Raw genomic sequence first — 15,374 nt, forward strand, 5'->3', positions numbered from 1 at the left:
GGTCGGTGTCTAAATGGCTAGCCGTGATGGCTGGGCTATCTACTGAGAATATTGCAAAATGTGCTTTCACCGAAAAGCTATTTTAAAATCGGACATATCGAGTGCATAGAGGAGTTCTGTATCTATAATTCTTAAAATAATTGTTATGTTTTTTGTGAACGTTTATCGTGAGTAATTTAGTAAATTCACCGGATGTTTGCGGGGGGTATGCTAGTCCTGAACGTCACACGCTAATGTCCCACCTCGCTCATCAACTCATCCTTGACCGCTGGCTACGTCCCTTCCGTCTTCAAGAGAGCGAGAGTTGCACCCCTTCTGAAAAAACCTACACTCGATCCCTCTGATGTCAACAACTACAGACCAGTATCCCTTCTTTCTTTTCTCTCCAAAACTCTTGAACGTGCCGTCCTTGGCCAGCTCTCCTGCTATCTCTCTCAGAATGACCTTCTTGATCCTAATCAGTCAGGTTTCAAGACTGGGCATTCAACTGAGACTGCTCTTCTCTGTGTCACGGAGGCTCTCCGCACTGCTAAAGCTAACTCTCTCTCCTCTGCGCTCATCCTTCTAGACCTATCTGCTGCCTTTGATACTGTGAACCATCAGATCCTCCTCTCCACCCTCTCCGGGTTGGGCATCTCCGGCGCGGCCCATGCTTGGATTGCGTCCTACCTGACAGGTCGCTCCTACCAGGTGGCGTGGCGAGAATCTGTCTCCGCACCATGCGCTCTCACCACTGGTGTCCCCCAGGGCTCAGTTCTAGGCCCTCTCCTATTCTCGCTATACACCAAGTCACTTGGCTCTGTCATATCCTCACATGGTCTCTCCTATCATTGCTATGCAGACGACACACAATTAATCTTCTCCTTTCCCCCTTCTGATAACCTGGCGGCGAATCGCATCTCTGCATGTCTGTCAGACATATCAGTGTGGATGACGGATCACCACCTCAAGCTGAACCTCGGTAAGACGGAGCTGCTCTTCCTCCCGGGGAAGGACTGCCCGTTCCATGATCTCGCCATCACAGTTGACAACTCCCTTGTGTCCTCCTCCCAGAGTGCTAAGAACCTTGGCGTGATCCTGGACAACACTCTGTCGTTCTCCACTAACATCAAGGCGGTGACCCGATCCTGTAGGTTCATGCTCTACAACATTCGCAGAGTACGACCCTGCCTCACACAGGAAGCGGCGCAGGTCCTAATCCAGGCACTTGTCATCTCCCGTCTGGATTACTGCAACTCGCTGTTGGCTGGGCTCCCTGCCTGTGCCATTAAACCCCTACAACTCATCCAGAACGCCGCAGCCCGTCTGGTGTTCAACCTTCCCAAGTTCTCTCACGTCACCCCGCTCCTCCGCTCTCTCCACTGGCTTCCAGTTGAAGCTCGCATCCGCTACAAGACCATGGTGATTGCCTACGGAGCTGTGAAGGGAACGGCACCTCCATACCTTCAGGCTCTGATCAGGCCCTACACCCAAACAAGGGCACTGCGTTCATCCACCTCTGGCCTGCTGGCCCCCCTACCTCTGAGGAAGCACAGTTCCCGCTCAGCCCAGTCAAAACTGTTCGCTGCTCTGGCACCCCAATGGTGGAACAAGCTCCCTCACGACGCCAGGACAGCGGAGTCAATCACCACCTTCCGGAGACACCTGAAACCCCACCTCTTTAAGGAATACCTGGGATAGGATAAAGTAATCCTTCTAACCCCCCCCCCTTAAAAGATTTAGATGCACTATTGTAAAGTGGTTGTTCCACTGGATATTATAGGGTGAATGCACCAATTTGTAAGTCGCTCTGGATAAGAGCGTCTGCTAAATGACTTAAATGTAATGTAATGTAATGTAAAAAAGCTGGGTTTTGATATAAATATGAACTTGATTGAACAAAACATGCATGCATTGTATAACAATGTCCTAGGGTTGTCATCTGATGAAGATCAAAGGTTAGTGCTGCATTTAGCTGTGGTTTTGTTTTTTGTGACATTATATGCTAGCTTGAAAAATGGGTGTCTGATTATTTCTGGCTGGGTACTCTGCTGACATAATCTAATGTTTTGCTTTCGCTGTAAAGCCTTTTTGAAATCGGACAGTGTGGTTAGATTAACGAGAGTCTTGTCTTTAAAATGCTGTAAAATAGTCATATGTTTGAAAAATTGAAGTTTTCGGATTTTAGAGGAGTTTGTATTTCGCGCCACGCCCATCATTGGATATTGGAGCAGGTGTTCCGCTAGCGGAACGTCTAGATGTAAGAGGTTAAACTCAGTTTTTCACAATTCCTGACATTAAATCCTAGTAAAAAAATTCCCTGTCTTAGGTCAGTTAGGATCACCACTTTATTTTAAGAATGTGAAATGTCAGAATAATAGTAGAGAGAATTATTTCGTTCAGCTTTTATTTCTTTCATCACATTCCCAGTGGGTCAGAAGTTTACATACACTCAATTAGTATTGCCTTTAAATTGTTTAGCTTGGGTCAAACGTTTTGGGAAGCCTTCCACAAACTTCCCACAATAAATTGGGTGAATTTTGGCCCATTCCTCCTGACAGAGCTGGTGTAACTGAGTCAGGTTTGTAGGCCTCCTTGCTCGCACACGCTTTTTCAATATGCCCACACATTGTCTATAGGATTGAGGTCAGGGCTTTGTGATGGCCACTCCAATACCTTGACTTTGTTGTCCTTAAGCCATTTTGCCACAACTTTGGAAGTATGCTTGGGGTCATTGTCTATTTGGAAAACCCATTTGCGACCAAGCTTTAACTTCCTGACTGATGTCTTGAGATGTTGCTTCAATATATCCACCAAATTTTCCTCCCTCATGATGCCATCTATTTTGTGAAGTGCACCAGTCCCTCCTGCAGCAAAGCACCCCTACAACATAATGCTGCCACCCCCATGCTTCACCGTTGGGATGAGGTTCTTCGGCTTGCAAACATAACGATGGTCATTATGGCCAAACAGTTCTATTTTTGTTTCATCAGACCAGAGGACACTTCTCCAAAAAGTACGATCTTTGTCCCCATGTGCAGTTGCAAACTATAGTCTGGCTTTTTTATGGCGGTTTTGGAGCAGTGGCTTCTTCTTTGCTGAGCGGCCTTTCAGGTTATGTCGATATAGGACTCGTTTTACTGTGGCTATAGATACTTTTGTACCTGTTTCCTCCAGCATCTTCACAAGGTCCTTTGCTGTTGTTCTGGGATTGATTTGCACTTTTCGCACCAAAGTATGAACACATCTCCTTCCTGAGCGGTATGGTCCCATGGTGTTTATACTTGCGTACTATTGTTTGTACAGATGAACGTTGTACCTTCAGGCATTTGGAAATTGCTCCCAAGGATGAACCAGACTTGTGGAGGTCTACAATTTTGGGCTGATTTCTCTTGTGGTCTTGGCTGATTTCTTTAGATTTTCCCATGATGTCAAGCAAAGAGGCACTGCGTTTGAAGGTAGGCCTTGAAATACATCCACAGGTACACCTCCAATTGACTCAAATTCTTTCAATTAGCCTATCAGAAGCTTCTAAAGCCATGACATTATTTTCTGGAATTTTCCAAGCTGTTTAAAGGCACAGTCAACTTAGTGTATGTGAACTTCTGACCCACTGGAATTGTGATACAATGAATTATAAGTGAAATAATCTGTCTGTAAGCAATTGTTGGAAAAATTACTTTGTCATGCACAAAGTAGATGTCCTAATCGACTTGCCAAAATTATAGTTTGTTAACAAGAAATTTGTGGAGTGGTTGAAAAACGAGTTTTAATGACTCCAACCTAACTGTATGTCAGCTTCTGATTTCAGGTGTACATAGAATCACTGGCCACCTTAAATGGAACAAATCACATTTTTGTCACATGGGCCGAATACAACAGGTGTAGAACTTACAGTGAAACGCTTAAATAAGTGTTAAGTAAAAAAAATAGATGAGCAAAAACTAAAAGTAACAAATAATTAAAGAGCAGCAGTAAAATAAACAGTATCGAGGCTATATACAGGGGGTACCGGTACAGAGTCATTGTGCTGGGCCACTGGTTAGTCGAGGTAATTGAGGTAATATCTACACTTGTAATTTGAATGTTTACATACTGCTTTACTCATATGTATTTTAGTCAATGCCACTCCGACATTGGTCTTCCTAATATTTATATATTTCTTAATTCCATTATTTGACTTTTTTGTGTGTATTGTTAGATACTACTGCACTGTTGGAGCTAGGAACACAAGCATTTTACTACACCCGCAATAACATCTGCTAAATATGTGTATGTGACCAATACGATTTGATGACAAAGCAAAAACAGGTTTAGACATTATTGCAAATGTATTAAAAATAAAGTAACAGAAATAGCTTACGTAAATAAGTATTCAGACCCTTTGCTATGAGACTCGAAATGCATCCTCAGGTGCATCCTGTTTCCATTGGTCATCCTTAGGATGTTTCTACAACTTTATTGAAGTCCACCTGTGGTAAATGCAATTGACTGGACATGATTTGGAAAGGCACACATCTGTCTATATTGAGGTACCACAGTTGACAGTGCACAGGCACCCTCATAAGATATCATCCTGACCAACCTGCCCTCTAAATATACCTCTGCTGTCTTCAACCAGGATCTCAGCGATCACTGCCTCATTGCCTGTGTCCGTAATGGGTCCGCGGTCAAACGACCACCCCTCATCACTGTCAAACGCTTCCTAAAATACTTCAGCAAGCAGGCCTTTCTAATCGACCTGGCCCGGGTATCCTGGAAGGATATTGACCTCATTAAGTCAGTAGAGGATGCCTGGTTATTCTTTCAAAGTGCTTTCCTCACCGTCTAAAATAAGCATGCCCTATTCAAAAAATGTAGAACTAACAACAGGTATAGCCCTTAGTTCACTCCAGACCTGACTGCCCTTGATCAGCACAAAAACATCCTGTGACGTACTGCATTGGCATCAAATAGCCCCCGCGTAATGCAACTTTTCAGGGAAGTTAGGAAACAATATACACAGGCAGTAAGGAAAGCAAAGGCTAGGTTTTTCAAACAGAAATTTGCATCCTGTAGCATAAACTCCAAAAAGTTCTGGGACACTGTAAAGCTTCCGGTGCCGACAGAGATGGCCGGCTCGCTTTGCGTTCCTAGGAAACTATGCAGTATTTATTTTTTTTTAACGTATTATTTCTTACATTGTTACCCCAGGAAATCTTAAGTTTTATTACATACAGCCGGGAGGAACTATTGGATATAAGAGCGACGTCAACTCACCAACATTACGACTTTCCCGAAGCGGATCCTCTATTTGGTCCACCACCCAGGACAATGGATCGGATCCCAGCCGGCGACTCAAAACAACGGTGCCGCAGAAGGGGCAGACGGAGCGGTCTTCTGGTCAGGCTCCGTAGACAGCACATCGCACCACTCCCGAGCAGACTACTCGCCAATATCCAGTCTCTTGACAACAAGGTAGACGAAATCCGAGCAAGGTTTGCCTTCCAGAGAGACATCAGAGATTGTAACGTTCTTTGTTTCACGGAAACATGGCCTACGTTATCAGCGTTGGTACAGCCACCTGGTTTCTTCACGCATCACGCCAACAGAAACAAACATCTCTCTGGTAAGAAGAAGGGCGGGGGTGTGTGCCTTATGATTAACGAGACGTGGTGTGATCATAACATACAGGAACTCAAGTGCTTTTGTTCACCTGACCTAGAATTCCTTACAATCAAATACCGACCGCATTATCTACCAAGAGAATTCTCTTCGATTATAATCACAGTCGTTTATATCCCCCCAAGCAGACACATCGACGGCCCTGAAAGAACTTCATTGGACTATGTAAACTGGAAACCACATATCCTGAGGCTGCATTTATTGTAGCTGGGGATTTTAACATGGCTAATCTGAAAACAAGGCTCCCTAAATTTTTATCAGCATATCGAAAGCGCTACCTGGGCTGGCAAAACCCTGGATCATTGTTATTCTATCTTCTGCGACGCATACAAAGCCCTCCCCCGCCCTCCTTTCGGAAAATCTGACCACGACTCCATTTTATTGCTCCCAGCCTATAGACAGAAACTAAAACAGGAAACGCCCGTGCTCAGGTCTGTTCAACGCTGGTGCGACCAATCAGATTCCACGCTTCAAAATTGCTTCGATCATATGGACTGGGATATGTTCTGCATTGCGTCTGACAATAACATTGATGAATACGCTAATTCGGTGAGCGAGTTTATTAGCAAGTGCATCGGTGATGTTGTATCCACAGCGACTATTAAAACCTTCCCCAACCAGAAACCGTGGATTGATGGCAGCATTCGCGCATAACTGAAAGCGCGAACCACTGCTTTTAAATCAGGCGACCGAAAACATGACCGAATACAAACAGTATAGCTATTCCCTCTGCAAGGAAATCAAACGAGCTAAGCGTCAGTATAGAGGCAAAGTAGAGTCGCAATTAAACGGCTCAGACACGAGAGGTATGTGGCAGGGTCAATCACGGAATACAAAAAGAAAACCAGCCCCGTCGCGGACCACGATGTCTTGCTCCCAGACAAACTAAACAACTTCTTTGCTCGCTTCGAGGACAATACAGTGCCACCGACACAGCCCGGTACCAAAACCTGCGGGATCTCCTTCACTGCAGCCAACGTGAGTAAAACATTAAATGTGTTAACCCTCGCAAGGCTACCAGCCAAGACGGCATCCCTAGCCACGTCCTCAGAGCATGCGCAGACCAGCTGGCTGGCTGGTGTTTACGGACATATTCAATCAACCCTTATCCCAGTCTGCTGTTCCCACATGCTTCAAGAGGGCCACCATTGTTCCTGTTCCCAAGAAAGCTAGGTAACTGAGCTAAATGACTATCATGAAGTGCTTTGAGAGACTAGTCAAGGACCATATCACCTCCACCCTACCTGACACCCTAGACCTACTCCAACTTGCTTATCGCCCCAATAGGTCCACAGACGACGCAATCGCAATCACACTGCCCTAACCCATCTGGACAAGAGGAATAGCTATGTAAGAATGCTATTCATCGACTACAGCTCAGCATTTAACACCATAGTACCCTCCAAACTCGTCATTAAGCTCGAGACCCTGGGTCTCGACCCCGCCCTGTGCAACTGGGTCCTGGACTTCCTGACGGGCCGCCCCCAGGTGGTGAGGGTAGGAAACAACATCTCCCCCTGCGCTGATCCTCAACACTGGAGCCCCACAAGGGTGCGTTCTCAGCCCTCTCCTGTACTCCCTGTTCACCCATGACTGCGTGGCCATGCACGCCTCCAACTCAATCATCAAGTTTGCAGACGACACTGCAGTGGTAGGCTTGATTACCAACAACGACAAGACGGCCTACAAGGAGGAGGTGAGAGCCCTTGGAGTGTGGTGTCAGGAAAATAACCTCACACTCAATGTCAACAAAACAAAGGAGATGATCGTGGACTTTAGGAAACAGCCCCCTATCCACATCGACGGGAAAGTAGTGGAGAAGGCGGAAAGTTTTAAGTTCCTCGGCGTACACATCACGGACAAACTGAAATGGTCCACCCACACAGACAGCGTGGTGAAGAAGGCGCAGCAGCGCCTCTTCAACCTCAGGAGGCTGAAGAAATTCGGCTTGTCACCAAAAACACTCAAACTTTTACAGATGCACAATCGAGAGCATCCTGTCGGGCTGTATCACCGCCTGGTACGGCAACTGCTCCGCCCATAACCGGAAGGCTCTCCAGAGGTTAGTGAGGTCTGCACAACGCATCACCGGGGGCAAACTACCTGCCCTCCAGGACACCTACACCACCCGATGTCACAGTTTGTGTCGCATTGCTTTGCTTGATCTTGGCCAGGTCGCAGTTGTAAATGAGAACTTGATCTCAACTGGCCTACCTGGTTAAATAAAAGGTGGGGGAAAAATGTCAGCGCAAAAACCAAGCCATGAGGTCGAAGGAATTGTCCTTAGAGCTTCGAGACAGGATTGTGTCCACGCACAGCTCTGGGGAAGGGTACCAAAACATTTCTGCAGTAATGAAGGTCCATAAGAACACCAGTGGGCTCTATCATTCTTAAATTGAAGAAGTTTAGAACCACCAAGACTCTTCCTAGAGCTGGCCGCCTGGCCAAACTGAGCAATCGGGGAAGAAGGGCCTTGGTCAGGGAGGTGACCAAGAACCCGATGGTCACTCTGGAGCTCTGTCAGAGTTCCTCTGTGGAGATGTGAGAACCTTCCAGAAGGACAACCATCTCTGCAGCACCACCAATCAGGCCTTTATGGTAGATTGGCCAGACGGAAGCCACTGCTCAGTAAAAGGAACATAACAGCCTGCTTGGAGCTTGCCAAAAGGCACCTAAAAGACTCTCAGACCATGAGAAACAAGATTATTTGGTCTGATGAAACCAAGATTATTTGGTCTGATGAAACCAAGATTGAGCTCTTTGGCCTGAATGCCAAGCATCACGTCTGGAGGAAACCCGGCACCATCCCTACAGTGAAGGACGGTGGTGGCAGCATCATGCTGTGGGGATGTTTTTCAGGGGCAGGGACTGGGAGATTAGTCATGATCGAGGGGAAAGATGAACGGAGCCAAGTACAGAGAGATCCTTGATGAAAACCTGCTCCAGAGCGCTCAGGACCTCAGACTTGGGCAAAGGTTCACCTTCCAACAGGACAACGACGCTAAGCACACATCCAAGACAAACGCAGGAGTGGCTTTGGGACAAGTCTCTGTATGTCCTTGAGTGGCCCAGCCAGAGCCCGGACTTGAACCCGATCAAACATCTCTGGAGAGACCTGAAAATAGCTGTTCAGCGACGCTCCCCATCCAACCTGACAGAGCATGAGAGGATCTGCAGTGAAGAATGGGAGAAACTCCCCAAATACAGGTGCCAAGCTTGTAGCATCACACCCAATAAGACTCGAGACTGTAAATGCTGACAAAGGTGCTTCAATCAAGTACTGAGTAAAGGGTCTGAATACTTATGTAAATGTGGTATCATTTTATCCGTTTTTTATACATTTGCAAACATTATTAAAAACCTGTTTTTGCTTTGTCATTATGGGGTATTGTGTGTAGATGGATAAAAAAAATCTTTATCAATTTTAGAATAAGGCTGTAATGTAACAAAACATGGAAAAAGTCAAGGGGTCAGAATACTTTCTGAATTCACTGTTGAAGGTCCTGTTAACTGCTCAGCAAGGAAGTGCGCACTTCCTTGGAAATCATTTGAAGAAAATATCATTTTATTTTATTCAGCTATGTTCAATTATATTATTCATACTATAAAACAAGAAAAAAAATTATGCCACGGAATTCTGAGCAAATCTTGTCTGCTAAACGAACTAGTGTAGCCCACAGCAATATGTCATAGTCATATTAGTTCCTAACAAAGAAAACTCAGAGTATGATATTATGTTCTTCAAAAATATTACTATATTTTCTTCATATGCTTCTTTAGACCTGTCTAAAATAAAATTGATCTATTGTGATGGTGTAGGCTATATTAAAAGTTAGACTTTTTTAAATGTAGATGTTCCAAAGGGCTGCTTTGGTGGCTTGTAGGCTATGCGTGTCCATGCGCCAGGAGATGATAAAATGTGTTTATGTTAATTAACGGTTAATTACTATGAGACTGGCAGTTATTTGCTTGACAATGACAGTGACAACATTTCATGACCGCCACAGCCCTATCCGATACCAATATAAAGGTAAAAGGCCAATAACGGCAATAATATTGGTGAACCTATATATCGGTCGGGCTATACATAAAAGCCAAAAAGATGCAGCCAAAAAGTGGAGACAAGGACAGAAGGACACTTGTATGTACTGGAAGGTGAGTGAGACAGCAAAACTACAATCCCCCTAACCAACCGACCACTGACGCTCGCGTGGCATGGAAAAACACAGCCTTACACACACCTTGAGCTAGCGGCACCATGAGTAGGTTCAGCACTCCTCCCCAGTCCAGAGGCATGGCAGACAGAGATAAGGCTGTAACTGTCCCAGCTCAACATGCTCAGCAGGCAAGCCCAATGTCACTTCACTCATCCTGCCAACTGGTGTTCCATATTAGTAATGCTTCTTGTCTGACCCTACTGGATTGACCTTTGACCCTGTCATCTCATAATATTGCTTGATCGCACACTAAGGGTAGACTTAACAAGGAGAGCTGTGTGGATCTTAACAGATCATCTAACACTTCGTGGTATAAAATGCTTATGAGGAGACAATCTTCCTCACCTGAATAAGATATTAGAATTGACTTCAGCTATATTTTACCTGAGGCATAACAGACTGATATGCTGGTACTGCATGTGACAAAGACAAATTCATCAATTTTCAAATCAAATGTTATTTGTCACATGCGCTGAATACAACAGGTGTAGAACTGTTTACTTACACGCCCTTAACCAACAATGCAGTTTTAAGAGTCTCTGACACCGCCTGGTATAGAGATCCTGGATTGCAGGAAGCTTGGCCCCAGTGATGTACTGGGCCGTACGCCCTACCCTCTGTAGTGCCTTGCGGTCGGAGGCCGAGCAGTTGCCACACCAGGTGGTGATGCAACCAGTTAGGATGCTCTCGATGGTGCAGCTGTAGAACATTGAGGATCTGAGGACCCATGGCAAATATTTTCAGTCTCCTGAGGGGGAATAGGCATTGTCGTGTCCTCTTCACGACCTTCTTGGTGTGTTTGGACCATGATAGTTTGTTGGTGATGTGGACACCAAGGAACTTGAAGCTCTCAACTTGCTCCACCACAGCCCTGTTGATGAGAATGGGGGTGTGCTCGGCCATCCTTTTCCTGTAGTCCACAATCATCTCCTTTGTCTTGATCACGTTGAGGGAGAGGTTGTTGTCCTGGCACCACACTTCCAGGTCTTGGACCTCCTCCCTATAGGCTGTCTCATTGTTGTCAGTGATCAGACCTACCACCGCTGTGTCGTCGGTAAACTTAATGATGGTGTTGGAGTTGCGCAGTCATGGGTGAACAGGGTGTACTCCCAGCAGCGCATGCACGGAGTACATGTCCTGGTAAACCACTGGCCCTTCGGCCTTGTGAATGTTGACCTGTGTAAAGGTCTTACTCACGTCGACTACGGCAAGCGTGATCACACAGCTACTATAGAGCTTCAGTGTTGCTTGCCTCGAAGCACACAGAGGTAATTTAGCTCATCTGGTAGGCTCGTGTCATTGGGCATTTCACGGCTGGGCTTCCCTTTTTAGTCCGCAATAGTTTGCAAGACCTGCCAGATGCAACGAGCGTTGGAGCCGGTGTAGTAGGATTCAATCTTAGTCCTGTATTTACGCTTTGCCAGTTTGATGGTTCGTCTGAGGGCATAGCAGGATTTCTTATATGCATCTGAGTCCTGCTCCTTGAAAGTGGCAGCTCCATCCTTTAGCTCAGTGAGGATGTTGCCAGAAATCCATGGCTTCTGGTTGGGGTATGCACGGTCAGTCACTGAGGACAACGTCATCAATGCACTAATTGATGAAGCCAGTGACTGATGTGATGTACTCCTCAATGCCATCGGATGAGTCCCGGAACATATTCCAGTCTGTGCTACCAAATAAGTCCTGCAGCTTTGCATCTGCGTCATCTGACCACTTCCGTATTGTGCGAGTCACTGGTACTTCCTGCTTTAGTTTTTTCTTATAAGCAGGAATCAGGAGGATAGAATTATGCCAAATGGAGGGTAAGGGAGAGCTTTGTATGCGTCTCAGTGGGTGGAGTAAAGGTGGTCTAGAGTTGTTTTCTTCTTGTTGCACATGTAACATGCTGGTAGAAATGAGGTAAAACGTATTTAAGTTTCCTTGCATTAAAGTCCCAGCCACTAGGAGCGCCGCCTCTGGATGAGCATTTTCTTGTTTGCTTATACAGTTTTATACAGCTTGTTGAGAGTGGTCTTAGTGCCAGCATCGGTTTGTGGTGGTAAATAGACAGCTATGAAAAATATAGATGAAAACTCTTGGTAAATAGTGTGGTCTACAGCTTATCATGAGATACTCTAAGTGAGGCGAGCAAAACCTTGATACTTCCTTAACATTTGATTTCGCACACCAGCTGTTATTGACAAATAGACACAGACCCCCACCCCTTGTCTTACTGGAGGAAGCGGATCTGTCTTGCCGATGCACGGAAAAACCAGCCAACTTCATATTATCCATGTCGTCGTTCAGCCACGACTCGGTGAAACATAAGATAATCAAAGAAAACAAATCTTTGTCCAGTTAGAGGAGAGTAATCACTGTTCTGATATCCAGAAGCTCTTTTCGGTCATAAGAGACAATGGCAGAAACATTATGTACAAAATAAGTTACAAACAACGCCAAAAAATACAATTGGTGAGCAGCCCATAAAACGTCAGCCATCTCCTCTGGCACCATTCTTCTACATTTGCAGAGAAAATTCATAGGCCTGGTTGGTCTATAATGTAGGATAGCACCTATACTGTAGTCTCTAGAAGAAAAGGACAACAGGACTGGGAAAGGTTTACCTGCTGCGAGGACAGCTTTACCCTCGCCTTTCTCCTGTTTGGAGCGGAATGAGTCTCTGGTTCTCTCCTCAGCACGCTGCCTCTCCTTCTCCCTCTTCCTGGCCTCCAGGGCCTTCATACTCATCTGTAGCTGGCTGGTGTACTTCTCATGCTAATAAACACAAAAAGGAAAAACAGGAAATGAAAAAGCCCCTACCGGACTATCACTCACATTCATAGATGACATGTACGGTGCATTCGGAAAGTAATCAGACCCCTTGACTTTTTCCCCATTTTGTTACACTATTCTAAAATTGATAAAGTTTTTACCCCTCATCAATCTACACACAATACCCCATAACGACAAAGCAAAAACAGGATTTTAGAATTTTTTTAAAGTATTCAGACCTTTCACTCAGTACTTTGTTGAAGTACCTTTGGCAGCGATTACAGCCTCAAGTCTTCTTTGGTATGAAGCCGGAAACTTGGCACACCTGTATTTGTGGAGTTTCTACCATTCTTCTCTGCAGATCCTCTCAAGCTCTTTCAGGTTGGATGGGGAGAATCACTACACGTTTTATTTTCAGGTCTCTACAGAGACGTTACATCGGGTTCAAGTTCGGGCTCTGGCTGGGCCACTCAAGGACATTCAGAGACTTGTCCCGAAGTCACTCCTGCTTTGTCTTGGCTGTGTTCTTAGGGTGGTTGTCCTGTTGGAAGGGGAACCTTCATCCCAGTCTGAGATCCTGAGGGGTCTGGAGCAGGTTTTCATCATGGATCTCTCTGTACTTTGCGCCGTTCATCTTCCCCTCAAACCTGACTATTCTCCCAGCCCCTGCCGCTGAAAAACATTCCCACAGCATGATGCTGCCACCACGCTTCACCGTAGGGGTGGTGCCGGGGTTCCTCCAGACGTGACGCTTGGCATTCAGGTCAAAGAGTTCAATTTTGGTTTCATCAGACCAGAGAATCTTGTTTCTCATGGTCTGAGAGTCCTTTAGGAGCCTTTTGGCAAACTCCAAGCGGACTGTCATGTGCCTTTTACTGAGGAGTGGCTTCCGTCTGGCCACTCTACCATAAAGGCCTGAACCATCTCTGCGGCCTGAGTGCTGCAGAGATGGTTCCAAACTTCTTCCATTTAAGAATGGGGGAGAAGGCCACTGCGTTCTTGGGGACCTTCAATGCTGCAGACATGTTTTGATACTCTTCACGAGATCTGTGCCTTGACAAAATCCTGTCTTGGAGCTCTATGGACAATTCCTTCGACCTCATGGCTTGGTTTTTGCTCTGACATGCACTGTCAACTGTGGGACCCTTATATAGACAGGTGTGCGCTTTTCCAAATCATGTCCAATCAATTGAATTTACCAGTGGACTCCAATCAAGTTGTAGAAACATCTCAAGGATGATCAATGGAAACAGGATGCACCTGAGCTCAATTTTGAGTATCATAGCAAAGGGTCTGTGGGTTTTCGCTTTGTCATTATGGGGTAGTGTGTGTAGATTGATAAGGGGAAAAAAATATTTTATCCATTTTAGAATAAGACTGTAACGTAACAAAATGTGGGAAAAGTCAATGGGTCTGAATACTTTCCGAATGCACTGTACATGTGGAAGTTCTCACTTACTTTGAGAGCCTCCTCTGGCACCTTGTGTTGACTCCTCTCCAGGATGTACACATGAGAATGTGAAAGCAGAGTTAAGGAAAGCATATTCAAACTGGAGCCATTGGGTTAGAATAATACATGTCACTGACACTTGCCATTTTGGGAAATGATTAGCCTGTGTAGTCCTTGAAGCTCTAACTTTCTGAGAACTCAAGACATGTGACATGTAGCATGCATGGTAAGTTCTGGTAACGCATACTAAACGTCTACCTTTAAGCAGCTTTTGTCCCAGTTATCAAAACTCATTTTCACTATTCATGTTTTTCAGCTCAGAGGTTCAAGGGTCCAAAAGATTTTCAGTCCAGAGTTGGACATAATCCAAAACCCCTGACTCAAACCACAGGGAATTAACATGTTGGGAGAGTTGTGCACAAACCACAGAGGGAAAAGAAAATGAATGTTTTAAATTCCTTTCTACCAGCAAGTATAGACCAAAGCTTTATGGAATTCAATTGTTTGTAAGAAACTAGCACAGAGAGCACTTAGAGGTTGAAAAGTACACATCCTTCTGATCCAATCAAGAAAATCCCCAAACAATGAAGAATCAATAAAACAATGAAAGAATTACAATCATTATCAGATAATCAAAAGGATATCATATCCAAAGCGGATGACATCAGAGAGCTTCAGGGTGATGTAAGTCTGGTCTGGGATTCTCAGATCATTCACAAAAGTCTGGGGAGAAAAGAGATACAACAGTTTGTTTTGGTGTGTTTACATTGTAAGCGTCAGAAAAATCTAGACTGTAATTATTTGCTTTCACAACAATCATGATTAGTTCAATACCATTGTAATAAAAACAGATTCTGACGATGAGAGTTAGTTGTAACACTGGCAACAGGTCATTCAATTGCACACACAGCCTCTGGGGTTTTCCTAGCTAGGTGCTGCTTAGAAGTTGCCTGTGAGTGAAATTTAAGCTATCCTACCTGTAAATTAAGGCATTAACGAGATTATGCAGTTATGTAATGGCCATCTGCCCTGAGTAGGCTGAGGAAGGCAGTCAGGGGACAGGTGGGTAGAGAGCAGGCTGACACTGAAAGCACTCACACACCAGCAAAAGCTACACGACTTAATTACATTACACAATCTAAGTTAAACCCACAATCCAGAAGTATAGATACTGTATCGCTTAGTGGAAGGTTATAGCCTAACAGTGCTTAAAACAATGTACTGTAAGAGGGCTCACCACTATAAGTAGACTAAATAAAGAGAATTGTCAAAGGAAACAGTCATGATACATTTCAGTAACAAGTCTGTGATGT

General features: G+C 45.0%; 1 protein-coding gene across 3 annotated transcripts in view; it reads right to left on the reverse strand.

Moving 5' to 3' along the window:
• LOC106610859 (centrosomal protein of 170 kDa protein B) overlaps positions 1 to 15,374 on the reverse strand; it is a 54,083-nt gene that overhangs the window by 20,083 nt on the left and 18,626 nt on the right. For all 3 annotated transcript variants that reach the window (XM_082955654.1, XM_082955652.1, XM_082955653.1), the window contains 3 exons: positions 14,704 to 14,784; positions 14,071 to 14,127; positions 12,464 to 12,614 (listed from right to left, as the gene is read on the reverse strand). In XM_082955654.1, coding sequence (XP_082811780.1) covers positions 12,464 to 12,614; positions 14,071 to 14,127; positions 14,704 to 14,784 — 289 coding nt within the window. The remainder of the gene's footprint in view (positions 1 to 12,463; positions 12,615 to 14,070; positions 14,128 to 14,703; positions 14,785 to 15,374) is intronic.

Source organism: Salmo salar, chromosome 09 (genome assembly GCF_965601325.2).
Source record: "Salmo salar chromosome 09, fSalSal1, whole genome shotgun sequence".
NCBI lineage: Eukaryota > Metazoa > Chordata > Actinopteri > Salmoniformes > Salmonidae > Salmo > Salmo salar.